The sequence below is a fragment of the Meleagris gallopavo genome, chromosome 1, assembly GCF_905368555.1.
Source record: "Meleagris gallopavo chromosome 1, MGAL_WU_HG_1.1, whole genome shotgun sequence".
NCBI lineage: Eukaryota > Metazoa > Chordata > Aves > Galliformes > Phasianidae > Meleagris > Meleagris gallopavo.
In genome coordinates this window covers 1,663,438-1,683,110 of record NC_139404.1, presented here as the reverse complement: position 1 = coordinate 1,683,110, position 19,673 = coordinate 1,663,438, and the positions used below count along the sequence as shown (strand labels likewise).

At 46.8% G+C, this 19,673-nt stretch overlaps 1 protein-coding gene across 1 annotated transcript; it reads right to left on the bottom strand.

Annotated features, from left to right (window-relative positions):
- Positions 1–1,220: 1,220 nt before the first annotated feature.
- SLC35B4 (solute carrier family 35 member B4) lies at positions 1,221–16,086 on the bottom strand. Its single transcript, XM_003201823.5, has 10 exons — positions 15,820–16,086; positions 11,566–11,679; positions 10,471–10,573; positions 9,300–9,349; positions 8,606–8,687; positions 7,202–7,262; positions 6,303–6,412; positions 5,438–5,513; positions 5,133–5,208; positions 1,221–4,341 (listed from the first exon to the last, which is right to left on the bottom strand). Exons 1-10 carry the CDS (start codon positions 15,894–15,896, stop codon positions 4,095–4,097), a joined length of 996 nt encoding a protein of 331 aa, XP_003201871.1. The 5' UTR covers positions 15,897–16,086; the 3' UTR covers positions 1,221–4,094.
- Between the last annotated feature and the right edge of the window lie 3,587 nt (positions 16,087–19,673).

Here is a 19,673-nt window from a genome sequence, read left to right as displayed (position 1 = left end):
ATGCAGTGAGGTGGGAAGGTTTGAAGGGATAAAACCATGGCAAGTAAAGCAGTGCAGCATGGACAAGATTCCCAGGAGCCTGAAGCAACCAATGGGTCTAGTTTGGGGTCTTCAAATCCTGCTGGTGTCCTCAGCATCAACTGAGTTGGGGTTCCAGCTCTGATCCAGATCTGAGCCATGGCCCCAAGTCCAGAACGTGGGCACCTCAACTGCCCAACTCCGCAGGTCGAGATTTGGCTGCCCAACTCACTCACCTGAGTGCAATTAGGACTGTTAGTGGATATCATTTATTATAAATGCAATTAAATAGGAGCCTTCCCCATGGCCACCCTTTCCCTCTCCTGCCATCTTCCTCTTCCTACACTCAGCCCAGATCTCACTTAATTTCCCCCATCAGTAGGAACCAAGGCTGGACACAAAGGGACAAGACAGGTGGTCGCAATTTAGGGCTGCAGAGGAGGAAAACAGCCTCCCCACAATTCTGTAGGCAACGCAGATGTGCAGCTCATTATTGTTTTAGCTGCATTTCCCTAGAGCAAGATGGAAGTATCCAAAGTGGATGCCCAGTTCCTGGAGGTGCTCAAGGCCAGGTTGGACGGGGCCCTGGGCAACCTGATCTGATGGGTGGTAAGACCATGGCAGAGGGGTTGGAAACGGATGAACTTTAAGGTCCCTTTCCAACCTAAGCCATTCTCTGGTAAGAGGAGGTGAGGGCAGTTGTCCCCCACGAGCACCAAAGTCTGTCACTGGAAGCCCATGGGCACTGAGCAGGCAAACGGGGCAGATACACAACTGGGGCTGCGTTGATGGACTCATCTATAAATCATGGCATAACCAAGAAAGCCCTACAGCACACTTTGCCACAGGACATCTTGTTGCTGGCATTGTTCCATTAACCATGGCATAACGACTAGCTCGGGAACATCATCCCAACCATCTCCTTGCTGCAGGGGGGTGGATTAGGGAAAAGGGTCCTTTATTGGGCTTTTCCTTCCAGCAGCGTTGCCAAGAAAAAACACATCTCCTGCTGTGTGCCACCAGCAGGGAAAGGAGATAAGGCTGAGTTCTCCCCTTGAAGCTCAGCAAGGCTGAATCATTCCTACCTTTCCTCTTATTAAAGGAAGGATAAATTGTATGTTTTCAGTTCCCCAGTAATTTTCTGATCGCCGCCAGCTGACTGCCAGAAGCAAAATACACAAGGAGAAACAAAAGGACCCTCGTGTTTTGAACAGGAGATATTTATTTTGTTCAACAAAACCAAACCTCAACAACATCGAAAATACCCCCAAGCCCAACCAGCCAACCCAAAAGCTCTCAATTCAAAGCACTGGTCTAAAAGCATCTTGGCTCATCGCTTTGCCTGCCTCTGCTAAAAAAAAATGTGTCCTATCACTCTATCATTTCTATTGCAAACATAAAACCCAAACAAATCAGTACCCTTATTCTGGGTGAGGAGGATTCAAATACTATTTTTGGCTATTGGGGCACTTTTGCAGGAACCTTTCCTTCACCTCACAACCAGGGGAGCTCTCCCACAGCAGGAAAGGAATCGCTGACACTTCTACAACAATAAATATTTGGAAACACACAGAATCACACTACAGACAGTTAAAAAAAGGTATGGGATAACAACAAAAATATAACCCATGATTGATACCTGGTTTGAGGGAATTACAGCTTAAAAAAAAGGAACCCGAACATCTCCAAATGTACCATCATCACACAGAAATGGGTGACAACATGCAATTTTGTCGATACAAAGGGCAACAACCTGGGGAGTAGGCTATGTACACTATGTTACAGGCACTCAGGCACCTGCTCAGCTGTTGTTTTGCTAACTCCTCAACCCAGGCTGCAAAAACCACAGCCACGAGCAAGAGCTGAGCTGCATAGCATACAGGGAAGCTGCTGGGGAATAGTTTCCACATCCAGAAAATCCTTGGAAATATCCCAGTTCTGATAATATGAAAGGTTTTTTCAGGCTCAGGAGAAATCAAACCAGAAGGACAAAACCTTCATCTAGTTCTGGGTGGGATGGGGTAAATGCTAACAGTACACCAATGTTTAACCTATTGCTGAGCAGCACAGGGTCAAAGCTTTCTCATTTTTTCTCCCCCACTCTGCCCTCACTGTGATTAGGCCACGGATTGGTAATAAGCTGGGGGACAGCCACACAACTGCTCTTAATAAAAATTAGGAATAAAAAGGAGGGGAAGGAGTTTTGGGATGGTAGCCATTGCTTGGGAAGTGGTTGGCATTGGTTTAACTGGGAGGCAGCAAGGGATTGTCTTTGCATCATGTTTGTTTTTCCTTCTTCTTCTTTTCTTTGCTTATTAGCAGTACTCACAAGTATTGCAGGTTTTGCTCTTTCTACTTCTCCCTACACCCAGGGCTGTGCGGTGCTTTGTTGTTGACAGGAGCAATGCACCACCAGCATAAGCACAGCTCTCATGTTGGAGGGGCTGTAAATACTGAAAAAAGCCACGAGGATGTTGGTGGAAGAATATCAGATTATTGCTGTCCTCCCTTGGCCAAGCTTGATGTGATCAACTTGACACTACTGGATGCTCTCATGGCTGAGCAGGGGAAGCATCACAATGAAGTGACCACGGTGTTAAAGGAAAATCAAGACAATAAAATCCATGCATGTGCTCCGCTGCTGCTCCAAGACCAAGAAAAACAAGGCTGCTCATCAACCTTTGCTCTGCTCAACCGTGAACAGCTCCTAGAACAGTGCTGCTCTTTGCCTAGCTGGAAGACATGCATCCAAAGCTATTGCAAGTTTTCTGTGTGCCATGCAAGAGGTGATGGTATGGGACACTGGTCTGGTATGGGACACTGGTCCTGCACCAGGTGGATGCATAGAAATGTCAGCAGTGAAGCTGATCTCCAAGGAATGGGAGACAGAAAGAAAAGGGGAGGGCTGGGTAAAAGGACAGGAAAACCAGCCCCTTCCCAGCAACAGAAGTAAGTTCAGCTATTCTGGCCCTTCTGAAATTCCTTGGCAATGTTTGTACCCTGAGGTGTGTAGTGATAGGGCAAGGGGTAGCTGTTTTAAAATAGGAGTTAGACTTGGTGTTAGAAACAAATTCTTCACTCTGAGAGTGGGGAGGCACTGGAGCAGACTGCCCAGAGAGGCCGTGGAGACCCTATCCCTCAAAGTGCTCAAGACCAGGCTGGATGGGGCTTTAGGCAACCTTTCTAGTCGGGGTTCATAAAAGGTCCCTCCCAAGCCAAAATGTTCCATGATTCTACACTGGGATGTCCCAGACACACAGGTGATTCAGTACAACTCACTGCAGCTGACTGTAGGTAACAAATTCTCCTGTGGCCACGCTTGGGATGATGGAAAAAGGAGGAAGATGTGGCTGAAAAGTGACCTACACTAAGGACTAGCAGAAGCAGGAACCCCTGACACCCTCCACCTCATTAGGTATCAGCACAACATCATGATATTAGTGACAGGAGCTTGGTGGCTTGGAGGTAAGTCCCCAAAGCCACTCCCTGGTAGAGAGTCTGGAGAAAGTGGAAGCTATGGGTTGTAACCAATGTCCTCCCAGCAAAAGTGGTAGGATCAGGCAACAAGGACTCTGTTAACAGCCAGGCCTGGAATTTCCAGTGTAATTAAAAACCTGCTCCATAAACAGCAGTGTCTTGTTGGCTCCCTGGGGCTCAGTCATCCACTACAGTAACCTGGCTGTTAAAGGACGGCACCAAATGGGCTCAGGGTTCACCTCAACGAAGCTGGGAGGACTGGAGAAAAGCACAAGGTTGGGATCCTAATCAAGAATTCGGTCAGCTTTTATATTACTTTAAAAGGGTTATTTAAATGTGAAGGAGAAGGTGAAGGGCTGGGGGATGGGGGGGGGGAAGCAAAAGGGGTTGCATAACAAAATGCACCTCTCAAAAGTAACCGTATCCTCCCACCACGACCCATTATTCCAGGCAGGTTCCCAGCAGAGGCTCCATGTTTCCCAGGAGCTTGGCACAGCCAACACCTCCCCTGTGTTATAAAAAGGACCCCCTTTAGGGGGATTTCCTGCTGCTCTGCTCTATAAAACAATAAAAAGGTCCACGCAGTGAGTATCCAGCTGCTATTCCTCCTTCGGCCTCTTCCTCCAGCGGGCCAGGAGGGGCCCGAGGCTGTTCCACACCTCTGTGTACATGAGAGTCCCCACGAAGACAAAGGCAGTGCCCAGCCAGTGCCAGGCCGTGAAGGGGTTGCGGAAATAGAGGATGGAGAAGATGAGGCTGACAAACTTGCGCAGCGTCACCACCAGTGTGACAGTGAGGGAGGTGCACTCCGTGGTGAGGATGAAGACGCCCCGAATGCAGACGTATCTGAGTGGGTGGGAGGTTAGGGAGCATCAGAGCTGAAAAGGGAGGTTCTCCTAGCCTCAGGAATGCAAAGGTTTGGGCATATAGGAATAAATGTCCCTTCCCAGCTCAGCTGTGCTACAGCTCTGAACCTCAGGGACACCCTGGATTCTCAAAATCCCCTTCAGCCTGCTCTATGGGAAAGCAAAACTCCTCCACTACAGTAGCCAGAGCTGATGTGCTGGCAAAAGGTTAATGGCAAATAGGTTTTGCAGTTCTTACAATGGAGCTAAGGGAAACTAAAATCAGACTTCTCCATCTGTAACTAGCAGTGGATCAGCGGGAGTCCCCTTTCCTCCCAGAAGGGGCAAAGGAAAGGCAGGTAAATGGCTGGTCTCACTGAGGGACCTGAGCAGCTATAAGACACACTAACCTGTCCACAGTGAACAAATTGCTAACTGAAGGGCCCCATTTTCCAGGGTATCTTGGCTTCATCAGACTTGCAGATCTGCCCTTGCTACCTGGGAGATTGCACACAGATATGAGTGGCTGTTATTCCTTCTAATGGCTGGCACAACCACTGTGAGCTTTTACCAGCCAGCCTGGCCCTGGGGAGGTGGTGGCAGATTTCAGCCATCCTGGAAAACGTCGAAGTTCCAGGTTAAATTCCATTCTGTATTTTCCAAGAGTTACACAAACATCAGCTACCACAATGTAGGGAAGGTACCACAGGCTCAGCATCCCCACTCCATTTCACCTCTCCCATCATGCTGCTATCTCCACAGCTTATCTCAAGCTGCACATTGGAAGGATACTGAGTGATGACGTTCATGAGGAGGTAGAACCACATGATTGGCAGGGTCAGCCCAATCACTGGGATCTGGAATGGCTCTGTGGGGAGAAAGGACAAGGAGGTCTCTCAACATCAATTATTTCAAGAAAAATGTATCTGCTGTAGGCACACAAAGCGTGGGCCAGAACGGAGCAAGGCTTGCTAATGCTAAGAGGAAATGCAAGGAGAGAGAACGTCTCTCCTGTCCATGAATGACAAAAGCTTCATCCAGCATTTTCCAGAGGACAGAAAGGTATAAGAACAAGGCTCCACCTATACAACACTCACCAGACTGGCTGAAGAGAACTGCATGGTGGTAGATGTTTGGAGCCAGGAGGACAAAGCCAGGGAGTGGTAATGCATGCTGGAAAGAAAAGGTAAAGGAAGGCATGATGCTAATAAATCATGTGAATCCACTCACTTCTCATTCTGAAAAATCAGTCTCACACATCTCTGTGGATGCGAGCGTAAGCTTCACTGCTCTATCCTCACAGAATGTGATCCTTTGGATTTCTGCCCCAGGAATATTGCCTGTTTTTAACATGCTCTGTACACCTATAGCAGCAAAAAAAACCTCCTCCCTCTAGGAAGCAAAGGAGGAGGATGGGATCACAGAACAAAGAATGGCCTGGTTTGGAAGGGACACCAAGGATCATGAAGCCCTCTACCACAGGCAGGGCCACCAATCTCCACATTTAATACCAGACCAGGCTGCCCAGAGCCCCATCCAACCTGGCCTTGAACACCTCCAGGGATGGACAGGGCATCCACAGCCACTCTGGGCAGCCTTTTCCAGCACCTCACCACTCTCTCTGTGAAGAACTTCCCCCTGATGAAGAAGGATCTACTACAGCCCAGGTATACAGACTGTGAATTCCACCATGCAAAGCACTGTTGTAGAGAAGTCACCAGTCTGCTGCCAAGCAGGGGAAATTCAGGAAGCCAAACCTCCCCTCTTTTTAAAATTCACTACATGGCCTGCACCTCCAAAGGAAACTTTTGGGGTATGAGGACTACACATAGCTGAAACCACTATCATTTGAAATAGCTCACAGGGCTGCCTGCATGGATCTGAGTACCAGGTGGGAGGGAAGGGGTCTCTGAGTAGCTCTCTCTGTCCAGTAAATGAAACAGAAAAGATGCAGTGACTCACATTGTAAAAAAGGGCCTCTTTGGAGTGCTTCCCAAACTGCTTGTACAGTGTCTCCTGGAAAATCCCCATTCTTGCAGACATGAGGAGGGCGAAGGTGAGTGCAGCAATACCTGGAAGAGAAGCACAGCCTGCAAGCATTGCTTAAGCATGGCTCAGCTCAAGTCAACCAGCCTGAGGACTCCTGTGATTTGGTTTTTAGTGAAAGAAAAGACTTAGAGAAGACAGAACTCCCAGACTTGGCAAGATGGGCAGAAAACTATTAATGGTCCTTGGGTCACAGGTATCTTATTTGCAAAGCTTGAGATGCCAAGACAGTCCTGAATACATCTTAAAAGCAGGGACACAGCGCTGGAAAATAGAATTGGTAGAATATACAGTTACTTGTAACTATGGATGAAATATCAATCTCAGGTTCCCTGAAAAGCCATCAGTAAATGTAGGCTGGAGACATAAAAAACTCAACTGCCAGACTGTAAAGCGTCCTCCATGAAGCACTGTGCTGAGTCAAAACTTCAAGTGGCAACTACCCCTCTTCCTCACTGCTGCATAGCTCACAGCCTCAGGTACAACAGGCAGGGAGGAATCAAGAAGGTACCTGCAACCATGCCTGACTGTAGTCTCATTCTCTCACTATACTACTACCTTGCAACTATCTTTCAGGTGCTGTATTTGACTTGTTGGCCAAATGAAGAGCACCTCCTTGCACAAAGCTCTTAATGAGTGCCACAAACTCCCACTCTTTGCAAATCAACATCTACTGGAAGCTCAGAGTAACAACACCAGCATATGGACTCCCACCACAGTCTGCTCTGCCCAACCCAGGTGTCCAGGGATGAAACCTCAGAGAGCTGAGCCTTGCCTGCATCTCAGCAGGGGTGGCTGGAGATGTGCTCACGTACCTAGCAGCCACCACAAGAAAACATGGAGTCCATCCTCTTCATTCAAGCTGGAGTCAGATGCCTGGTGGAGGAAGACACAGCAGTCACCATGAGCTACCACAGCTCTGCATTCCTTCAGGCCTGCCTCTACCTCATTCCTGGCTTGTGTTATGCTTCAAGCAAGCCCATAAAGAAAAGAATGCCCACTCCAGAGTCCCTTCCTCAGCTGAATGGAGGTGACAGCAACTACAGCACATTTCCACTCTGCTTTGAGGAACAAACCAGATTCCAGTTAAAAGTATAAATGTCTGATCAAGAAAGGCATTTTTCTTAAAGAAATGCCCTGGCTTGGCCAAAGACCGAACTCTTCAACAATAAAAATAACCAGTGCTGCTTAGAAAGCTCTCAGATGGCCCACTGGCAGTCTCTTCTGTCCACATGTCACAGTGGACACAGAGGAAACAACAAGGGCTGGCCAAGTCCCAGTTAGGTACTAAAACTGGCTTATGGTCAAGGCACTGAGGGAACCAGACCTGTCCATGCTGTTAGCTGATGGTAAAACACTTGGTGGCATGACTTGTCTAAACTCTCCGGCTATGGTTTAGGGCAAATTAGATTACACATTAGATTTCTGTAACTCTGCATACCATACGTCATTGTTTCCAAAACCCCACACCTATTAAAAGTTAATCTGGATTAATACAGAGCAAGGCTGTAAAGCACAGACCTTCCTCAGACACCCTGAGGAAGTAAGTAGCTATGAAATGATGGCATTCTTTGTGCTTGACAGCTATCCAGTCTCTCAGAGCTGGATGAAGTGAAACAGGTTTTCACTTGACTGTCACTTTATACCACTCTCCTGTCTTCAGCTGACAAGATCAGGCTGTGAATGCTGACCCAAATAAAGCCCAAACTGGTGCTACCCATGGATTTTCTTCACTCCCTCCTGTTCTCCAAGCATATGTACTTCATTTCAAGGGTCAGAGAAAGTCATGTTGGAGGATAACAGATTTGGAAAACTGTGAATCCTGACAGACTCTTCCAGGAAAAAGAGCAAAAAGAAATAAAATGGCTCATTTTTGTTAAGAATTTTCTTGCTCCTAACTGTAACACATCGCAGTAAGGGCAAGAGAAAATAGCTCCTAGCTGTTACCTGTGTGGCAAAAAAATAATGGGATATTCTCAGCAAAAAGCAACCTGAGTAACACAGGGTAAGGCATCTGTAATTAAGCCATATGCAGGTGTTTTCCTTCCCTCTGGCCCACTGACAAATGAGGAACAAATCATTTCAGGGAGCAGATCTAGAAGACATCTTGCCTCTCTGTGAACACTCAGGCAAAGGGAATTACTGATGAAGGTGCCCATGGCAGCTCCTCCTGTCAAAAAGTTTCACAGCTGTGACTTCAGGCCCCTTCCAATCCTTACCACTTGCTTTGCAGACATGAAAGTGCAGGTAAAGATCCCCATGGAAACGAGGGCTATGGATGCGTATTTCGACAAACTGTATCTGCACAGGAGAGAAGAAAAACCTCAGTGATCCAGCTCAGATTTACATGGTTCATCTATTTCTCATTTGCTTTGTATTTTGTTCTATTACACTGTTACAGTCTTGGCACAATGGGCACAAACACTTTACCTAATGATGGACATTGCTGGGGACAGAAGGCCAACTTAATGAGCAGAGGGGCAGAGTTCATAAAAAAGAAGAAGCCTGGACACGTTGGTGTGTTATCAACACTGTCTTAGTCAGAAAGCCAAAACACAGAACTCTTATGAGCTGCTGTGAAGAAAGTTAACTCTATCCCAGCCAGAGTCAGTATACCAAGTAGAAGAGAAGTAAATGTGAGATGGAATAGGAAAGAAATGAGCTAACAGTGGTCTGCAGCCATGTTTAAAAACTCTCATCCAATCTACACTTGCCTTAAGTGAAGGAGTGAGGGGCAGTGGGAGTGTTGAAAAGGATCTTTTGGTCCAGGCATACCCTGTGCTGATCTTCACTATCAGTAAAACAAGAATATTTATGAGGAAAGGGGAAGGCACTTAACATCAGTCAGGATTAAGTCAGTGGCAGTGCATTGCACGATGGTGTAAGATGGTAAGAAAAGTGCTTGTGATTTACCTTTTTTTCAAAATGATGATACCTAGAGCCATGCTTGCTATGAGAGAACCCTGGGGAAAGGAAAAGACAGAAAGAAAAAAAACAAAACAGAAGGTCAGCATGATAGAATTCCTTGCACTGGGGCACCTGCCTCAGACAAATAACCTTGAGCTCAGTACAACTACCATGAAAACATCAAGTGAAATGGCAGAACGGGATCAGGGAGTCTGACAGGGTGAAGGGAGTCTCACTTCAACTATCAGAAAGGGAGAAATCAAGCCAAGTGTTTTGGGAACAAGGATGCAAACAGGCTCCTAAGGTCTCCTGGCCCATGGACCTTCCCTTTCTTGGCCCACTCCCAACACTCCCTGTGCTACAGAGCAGCACGTAGCCAAACCACTGTGTTTTTAATTGGGAACAGGAGTGCAGCTGTAGAGATTGACTGCAGAGCTGCAATACACAAATCTCTCATGGTTAATGCAGGACAGGGCTCCTGCAGCACTGTCTGTTTTTCTTCTTTTTAATGCCTCTTGATTGCACGTATCTCAATGCTATGACAAGTTGTGGAAGAAAAGCCTCCACCCAGCAGATGTGCCCAGCAGATTTTGTTATTCCTAGCAACCAGGGCTCTATTTTCTTTGGTTTTAATAGATATTTTTAGTCAGACACTCACATGCAAACACTTAAGTGAAGATGCATTTTAATAGCATCTTCCAAAGCAGAGGCCCAGGGAGGAACATATGGCCAAATCCATCCTCTCCAACCTAAGGCATTTAACAAAGGCACCTACTGCAGAACATGAACCATTTTGTTTAATTGTGAGGTGGAAAGGAAAGCTGAGTCCCTCTGGCCAGCAACTGAGCCCATGCATGTCTCACAGACAGAGCCTGGGCTTGGTTTTGTCATTCTTACTTCCTCATCACCTCAGGAAAGATGAAGTATGCTTCAGCTTCAGTTTCTTCATTTGTCTAGGGACATCTAATGGTTAAAATTATGAAAGTAAGACTTAGAGCTGAGCTATCACAGCATGGTTGCTCTCCCCACAATTAAGTGGAATTATTTTTGCACAGGATTTTGTTGTCCTCAGGAAAAAAAAACTGGTGGAAGAACACATGCACCAGAGAGAGTGCTTGCAGAGGTGATGGGGAGAGATGTCACATGAGGTAGGAAAAGACAGCATGGCAGTACTCACTGATCTGAAGATCATGTGCAGTGGCATGGCAATATTTAAGTTCAAAGCATAGTTATTCACCACACTGACAGTGAAGAACATGGCCACCATGATGAGGTAGTACCTGGAACACAAACACAAAGTGAGGTCAGCAAAATCAGCCCACAGCTGCGCATGTTGGGACACACCTTGAGAAGAGAAAAGTGGTACAAAGAGAGGCCTGGAGCTGTGCAGGAACACTAACTCTTGGTCTGTGACAAGAACAAAGAGATCAGCACAATTTGGATGCAGGAAGAAAGTGAAATTGGAAGTGGGCTGATCTACACCAGCTCCCTTTTGCCAACTGCAGAAGCAAAGGGGAGCTGAGGATACCCCAGGCTGGAATCTCTTAGCAGGACTTCCTCCAGATCCCTTTCACCAAAGGACTATGGTTTAAGACAGGGCTTGATTTGAGGAATTTGATTTCTGCCAGCAGGCATCGCTACCCTGAACAAAAGAAGAAATCATTCAAACCTAGGCTGAACACATTCATGGCCCCACACTTAACCTAGGGAGCTCCTTGCTGTCTTGCAGCCATGAATGGCACTTGCATTTAGCATGAGGATCTCTGTCCCAAGTGCTGAGCACAGCATTCTGCTGCAGGCGAGGCAGTCTGTTAAGGAACCCCACAAAAATTCCCCATGTCACATCAATTACAGAGTGCCAGAGAAGAGAGCATGAATATGCCAGGCTATAGCTGGGACAAATTAAGCCCCGATGCAGAAGAGTGAAAGTGAATCCAGCTAGATTTCCAGTAAAGCTCTCCCTTCCACATCCACTGCACGAGGCCCCAGAGAGACAGTGAGCTCTTCAACCACAACAGATTCTTAAATGTACAAAATATTGCCCTGTTTCTCAGACAGGTGCATATCTGACAGCAATTTCCTATTAAGTATTCTCGATAAAAAAGGAATTTGTATTTTACCAGGCATGACAGGTTCTCAATGAGGCTTTGCAAATGCTGCAGAATGGATAGGATTTGGACAGGATAAACGGATAAGCCATTTTATTAAACACTTCTTGAGATAACATAGCCAGTCAATTTGCAACAAGTGAAAACATTCAGGTCCACTTTACCTCATTGGTATGGCTGGCCGCTTCCTCCCGAAGTTGGCTTCGAAGATAAAGCCTTCCACTGCAATAAATAGGAACTGGGAGAATGTCACTATGTTCCCACATCCTGGAAACTGCCTGCAGGTGTGGAGAAGAAAGACAAGCATAAGAGCAATGTCACAGAGCACAGTGCACTGGGGCTGTAATAAAATCTGGCTAGCAGCTCACAATCTCACAGCGAACATCAGCCTGGAGGGTCTCCACTGTTTTATCTGTCCAGATTCTCATACTGCTTTTGTTAAGTGCTTCCCTGCAGGCACTGACTCACCTGTATTTGTGTAGATGAATGTGCAGCAATCCTTTCCCCTTTCATTTCCAAAGATGAAGGAAGCAGCCACTCCCTTCATGGCAGACGCAGTGAAATAGGTCAGGAAGTGAAAGAAGAAATTGCTCTGATTTGGGCCTGCATAGTGTCCCACCATGGTATAGGGTGTGAATGCACAACATCAAGCACTGACGTAACCATACTGAAGCAGGGTCTCCATTCTCATGGGGAAGTGGTTTTGACAGGGCTCTCTCACTCCACGCATGCTGCTGTGTGTGCTGCAGGCCAGGTGAAACGATGACTATGACTGCAAGGAAGGCAGCAGGATTTCTCATAACCCCTATTTCCACCAAGGGAAGGAAGAGCTGAGGTGAGGCTCATGTCAGCACAACAAGGCTTTATGGCCTTGGTTCTGCATGTACCCCATCCCCGTAACACACAAACATCAGCTGCTTTTAACTCACTCAGCAAACTTCAGCTTCCTGCCCTGCTGCATTTGCTGTAGGCAAGGAGCCTACAACAGCTCATCACTGGAACCCAAAGAGGTGTCAGCACTAAATGCCACAGGACAGACAGCAAGACAGTGAGTTTGCTAACACAATGTGCTTTGCACTGAAGTTTTCAAACACCACAAGGTACTGAAAGGCACAAAATGGTGTCTGACCTCAAAGAAGAGACCCTGGTATCTGAACAGCCTGCTGCAGGCTCTGCCTTCTTCCTAAGAAGTTTCTACGGAACAGGAGATTTCCCAGCAGGCACACTGTCAGCTGTTGAGAGGCTATGAGATGTCAGATGATCAGAAAGCTTCTTGTTATTTGCAGCAGGAGATGCAGGGAGGACTTCTCCTTCTTCCTCCTTCTGCTGCAAAACAGAAGCTGAGGCCAAGGACTTAACGGAAGCAATGCATGCTGCCAAGTCCCTGCTGCACCAGCATGCAGCTTGCTCATGTAAATATCCTACCACCAAACAGCTCCTGGAAAGGCCATCTTTTCCCTGTATGTTTCATGGCACCAGCCTGAGTGCCACCCCTCTGCCCACCTGCCAATTCCATGTTTTTCAGAGATCAGTAATCCACAGAACTCCAATCCCTGCTGTCCAATGTGGTTAAGAGGTTCAGAAGTTGCATGATGGAATAGAAAACAGAGTGAACCTGAGACAGAAGCCAGGTTGCATGAGGGAAAAGGAGACTGAATCACAGACAGAGGCCAGGCTACAGGATTATAAACCACATCTCTGCAGGAAAACATAAAGCAAGAGTAAACCTGGACTGAAAACAAACCAAGACTGTTTTCAAGCACTAGCTTTTGTTTCCTCCCAATTCATAGATCCTTGCATCCAGCTGCTTGCTGTACATATCACCTTACATTACCAATACAACATTGGCAGAGGGTTCTGTGTTGACAGATAATAAAAAGGCAAACAACAAAAAAAACCACCCCAAAATAAATAAACTCAGGCTGTATCCACCCATATGCTCGACTCACAATCCTAGCACACTGATAGACTTAAAAGAAACAGCAAGTTGTCTGCGTATATCAACCAAAGAAATTCTTCAGCTGTAGACAGCTGATTGAGAGACCCTCAGAAGCATCTATGATGCTTCCTAGGATTGAACTGCCCGGGCTATCAGCATCTAGCAGGCCTCAGCAGACGGTGGATGACAAGCGGAGAAACCCTGCTGAGATCTAACAAGCAGTGCTTCAAACATCTTTACAGGGAAGACACCTCCCAAGGACAAGACTTCAGAAGGTCACATGCATATCATGGGCTTTCCAAGCAAGCCTGTATGGCTCAAGGACAGTCCCACAGCATCAACAAGGAAAGGATGCCAGCAGAAAAGGCTCTGAATGCAGGAGATGGGAAGAATTGAAGTGTTTCTTGCTCTACTCAAGCCCCTTTTCTTCAGACAGCAGATTGCTTGGCATGCTCTTGAAAACATCCAACAAGGAGTTTTCCTGCCCTCCCTCTTAGGGACCCACTTCACTACACCAAGAGGGAGCAAACCTGTTTGTTTGGCCTGCTTTACATCACTTTCACAGCAACTGAAGCCCACTATTTCTTGTCATGTCTCCTCTTCTCCACAGCCATTTTCCAGGCATTTCAAGTCTTCTGTCTGTCCTTCAGCATCTTTAGATTAAGCAGTCCTCATTCCTTTACTCTTTCCACATGAATCCCAAGCAAATTTCTTTCAGTCACCTTTGTCATTCCCCACTAGACTCTGGTTACTGCATTTTTCTGTTGCTCAGCTCCAAGATCTCCTTTCTTATAGGCAGGTTCATTTTCAAAGCCTCTTCCCTTCAGACAACAACAGCAAGACCCAAAGAAACAAGCAGTACTGCCTGTGAACTGAAGGTGAACAGGGGAAGGGAGGACACAGGAACTGGACTGTTAGGAACAGGGGAATTTCTACAGTGGATATGAGGCAAGGCTCAAGAGCTTACTTGTGAAAAGCTGCTTTTCCTAGATATATTTGAGCAGCCTTTGAGCAGGGCCAAATGGCTGAAGGAAACAGAAGTCTGGTGGCAAGCAAATGGAAAAGCACCAATCCCAAGCTCTTTTTATCTTGGGGGGGGTGGGGAGGAAGGGTCATTCCTTCTCCTTCAGTTGTAGCACAGATTAGAGCAATCCTCAAGAGGAAGGGCATATTTTGTTATGTAAGGTCTCTCCCTCCAAGAACTGCTTCTTGATTTATCCAGTGATTGCTGAGTGATTGTGCAACCTTGTGTTACTGGTCTTCCACTTTGAAGCAATTAACCCTACTACTGGAGTACTGGGTTAATTTTCTCACTCCCTTTTCTCTAATAATCTGGGACAATGATGGGTGGGGAGGAAGTAAGGACAGGCTTATTATTTCTAAAGCCTGGGCACTATTATAGTGCACATGGCCAACAGTCAGTCAGGGAATGCCACTCCATGCTGACTAAGTATGAAGGTAGAAACACAACCAATTGAATCCTTATTTTTTCCAGTCAGATCTAGCACTTTTGCTGGCAGGCTTGACCTGGAAACCAAACCAATAGACCATTGCTTCCTCCCTCAGGGTGAGGAAGGTGATGCAGAGCTCAGACAGATCCCAAACATCAGCCCTCCTTTCCTTGCCTCCATCATGGTGAGGAGGGTGATGCAGAGCTCAGACAGATCCCAAACATCAGCCCTCATTTCTCTGCCTCCGTTAGGGTAAGGAAGGTGATGTGCACAGCTCAGACAGATCCCAAACATCAGCCCTCCTTTCCTTGCCTCCATCACGGTGAGGAAGGTGATGCAGAGCTCAGACAGATCCCAAACATCAGCCCTCATTTCTCTGCCTTCATCAGGATGAGGAAGGTGATGTGCACAGCTCAGACAGATCCCAAACATCAGCCCTCCTTTCCTTGCCTCCATCACGGTGAGGAAGGTGATGCAGAGCTCAGACGGATCCCAAACATCAGCCCTCATTTCTCTGCCTTCATCAGGATGAGGAAGGTGATGTGCACAGCTCAGACAGATCCCAAACATCAGCCCTCCTTTCCTTGCCTCCATCACGGTGAGGAAGGTGATGCAGAGCTCAGATGGATCCCAAACATCAGCCCTCATTTCTCTGCCACATGACAGTTCACCTTCACCATGAGAACTCCTCATCCTCGCTGCCTTGGTTTTGCTGCCACGTGAGGCTGTTGAAGATGGATGGATGGCATTGCCTTGGCTTTGCCTGCTGTTCCTAGCCAGCTCCTGTGCATTTTCTCTTTGGGACTTCCACTCTTTGAGGAGCTGGGAGCAGAGAGAATGGATTGAAGGGACATTTTGGCAGTCCCCACATCCGTGATGGGATGCTGAGGCATGCCTGCACCAACAAAACCAACCCAGGCACGTGTAGAGCTGGACAACCCCCATAAAACCATAAAACCCATCACTGCCATTGCAATGTGCACCCAGGCTCCGCACCCCCCCCTCCCTTCATCTCCCCTCGCCCTCACCTGACCAGCAGCTCCAGGAACACCACGTTGCTGCAGCAGCCGCAGAACACCAAACACACCGCCAAGGCCGGGTGCATAGCGCAACCCCAAGCAACGAAGCGGCCTTCCCGGGCCTCCACCTCATCCCGTTCCCGGGCCTCTGCCCCGCTGTCGGCCCCACCACCCCCGCTTCCTCCCGGCCGCCGGTAGTTCGCTCTCCGCCCGCTGCACGTTCGCAATCACCGCCGCTCCGTCACCGTCAGGGCTACAAATCCCAGCAGCCCCCGCGGCGCCTTCCCGTCTCCTCCCATGGGGTGGACGCGCGGAGCATGATGGGAGTTGTAGTTCCACGCCGGTGGGGGGGCGGGCTGTAATGGCGGCGCTGATGTGGCTGATGAGAACGAGTAAAGGAAACGGGCTCGAACGCCGCTCCCCGCCGAGGAGCAGCTGACCGTGGCCGTTTTGGGTTTTAGATAATGAAATTGTTTGCTGAGATGTGGAATCGAGCTGACCCGATGGTGTGATCCTCTGAGTGTATTTTGGGGATCTGCTAAACCCAATGGCACCGTGAGGTGCCTATTGCTTCATGGAGAAGACAGAGGAAAAAATAACATGTCCTGCTTGTATTCCTGACCGTGACACATGCAAGAACCCATCCACAGTGAATAATTTACCCTCATGTCTCAGTGCTTTGGCTTCTCTCATCAAGGGTGAAGACACTGTTGTGTCAATGATGGAAGAAACACAAATCAAAACAGTGCAACTGCTGATAAGGTTGGAAAAGAGCACTGAGATCATCTACTCCAACCATTGACCTATCACTGCCATGCCCCATCCCAGAGATCCTATGATTCTATCATTTTATGATCCTGTCCCAGTAGATGGACTCTCATCACGATCCTCTTCAGAATCTTCACTGCTTGATAAGTTGTCATCCCATCGTCCTTCTTCAGGCTAGAAGGGAATATCAGGTGAGAAGACTGCTGGAGTTTTATGTGAACCAAACACCAAGCATGAACCTTCAGCAGCAGTTGGGTAATGGGAAGGACCAGCACTAATTATAGATAAAAGATCCATTTCTGTCTGCTCTGGAAACTGATTGTAAAAAGAAAAAAGAATATTGAATTTCTACAGATATTTCACAGTGTGTTGTTGCTCTCCTATTCTTCATCCCTGTTCCTAATGTGTGGGTGTTTTTTTTTTTTCATTCCTGATCCCTGTTCTTGCATTCCTGCAGTTGGGGCACTGTAAGTTTAATGTTATTAACACAGCTGTGTATGTATATTCATTATGGATGTAGGGTCTTCTTTCTAAGCTTGTGTGGAGCCTACTGAGATGTACCAGCATTTGTCCAAGACCTCTATGATCAAGTAAAGCCAGAAGGATCAAAAAGTGGGATTTTTGTCCTGTAGATGTTTCATTTTGATTTTAATAAAGTTTTTATTTGAATCAGACCCAATTTTTTTATTGTTTCTCCCCTTCCCCTTCCCCTTCCCTTTCCCCTTCCCCTTCCCCTTCCCCTTCCCCTTCCCCCTTCCCCTTCCCCTTCCCTTCCCCCTTCCCCTTCCCCTTCCCCTTCCCCTTCCCCTTCCCCTTCCCTTCCCTTCCTTTCCCTTTCTCTCTTTCTCTCCTTTTCCCCTTCTCTTTCTTTCTTTCTTTTCTCCCCTTTCATTCATTCTCTATTTCTTCTTTTCCTTTCTTTTCCCACAAGTGTGAAATCCCATGAAAATAATGCAAAGAACTACAGTGAGTCCAAAAATGATTTTTTTTTTTTTTTAAAACGAATTCCAGATCTTTGAGGAATGCCAGACTTGGCAGGTTCCCTGTTATCAAAATCAACTAGTGACAGTGGTGAAATTGCCAGAATTTCCCATTTTATTTGCTCATTGTGAGAGTTTCTAGGTTCCTTGACTCCAAGTTGATCTCAGGGCTTCCAAGCTTCTTACTAAAGTCTGGAAACCAAGACTGGTTGTAGCATGGGTTTGATGGGTTGATGGTTGGACTAGATGATCTTAGTGGTCTTTTCCAAACTTTATGATTCTGTGTGACCTTGGGGCTTTCACAACCTGTGGCTGAAAGCCTGGAAACTATGGCAGTGACATCCAGGAATCCTTGGATACCTGCTGGGCTTTGCCTACAGATAGGAACCCTGCATTTCTTGATAAAATTACCAGAGTCCCAAGGAATCTGGGGCCTCTCTTGTGGTGTTTCCAGGAATCCTGGCTGATGATATGTTCTCTAGGAGAGCAGTCTGCCAGAAAACAGTACTTTGGGGATCCAACTATCAGACCTTCTGGGAACCCCTGTGATTTTACTCTGTAGTTGGCTGAAGTTCACTATTCCCCCTTTCTACCAAATAATAATAATAATAATAAAAAATCAGTATTTTCTGACCTCACTCCAGGTAGAAATGCCTCGGCTTACTTTCCTGAGCTTCCTATCAAGTCCTTTTAAATGGCTTATATATTATTAAAAAGCACCATGGTTCATTAGCAACAAACAAAGAAGATTGTTCAGGCTTGCTGGCTCTCCGTAACGTCTCCAGGGTTTCCTGCTTCCACACCCTCAGCTGCTGCATAGGTCAGAATGATCGATTTTTACGTTCCCTTCACTAATAAGATTTTGCTACCGTAGGTGCTCACTTCTTTGCCTTTCATTTGCTCTCTTTGTGCTTCAAAGGGTAGGGGGGCTGAGGTTGTTTTTCTGCCACAATAAATGTGCCGCACCTCCGTTGCTAAATGCATTAAGCCACAGAACAAATTGCTTCTTTTGAACTGCTCCAGTGTAACAGTAAAACCCAAATCTCAGCTCATAAAGCATTTTGAGCTGTGCATTGTAGCCTGACACCTCTGGGAGGGCAGTTCTGTATGGCTTAGTGAGTACTCGACATCCTTTCTAATGTTATAACTACAGGGCAGGTTCTAGGATGAATTGTCAGGCTGAGTTTATGCTCTGATTCTTTGGGGATGGAGGCTCAAATCTCTGCAGAAACTTCGGGGTCATCTCAATGCAGGGATAGAGGGTGTCATTCCTGGACTTGCTTTTTTCCCTTGGTTCATCCCAGCTGTGACACTGGACCAACTTACTGAGCTCCCTGTTTGCAGATTCGTGTGTTCCTCATAAGCAATCCCAGTCACGGACCTAGGAGTACATCTCTCTCTCATTACAATCAATTCACTTTGTTGGAAACTCATATCAATTATAGTACTCTGTGGTTCTGTATCATATTGCAACAAATGACAAATCATGTCAGAAAATAGGGGGAAAAAAAAAGATATTACATAATAAATATGATTTCAGAAGTTATTTTAATTCAGCTCAACTACACTGTATTGAAAAGGCACAAGCCCAGTGATGTCAATGTAAACGTCTGATGATCAGGAGTGATTTTTCAGCCCCGTCTCTCTACCAGGAGCACATAGTAACTTATTCAACTCTTTACAAGGATAGATAATAGCAGAAAATGGTTTGAATTTGAAGGAGGGAAGATTTAGGTTGGATGTCAGGGGGAAGTTTTTTACTCTGAGAGTGGTGAGGTGCTGGAACAGCTGGCCGAGAGGCTGTGGATGCTCCATCCATCCTTGGAGGTGTTCAAGGCCAGGTTGGATGGGGATCTGGGCAGCCTGGTTTAGTATTAAATGTGGAGGTTGGTGGCTCTGCATGTGGCAGGGGGGTTGGATCTTCATGACCCTTGAGATCCCTTCCAACCCAAGCCATTCTATGATTCTGTGATTCTTGCATACCATGACTGGACAGTGTTGCTCTCAAGGCCATATTCTGCAGCTGGAACTGTCTAAATACACACAGACAAGCTGAGGTTTGTAGGTCATAATAATATAGCTAGAAAATTAAATAAGCTTTCAGCTACAGGACAA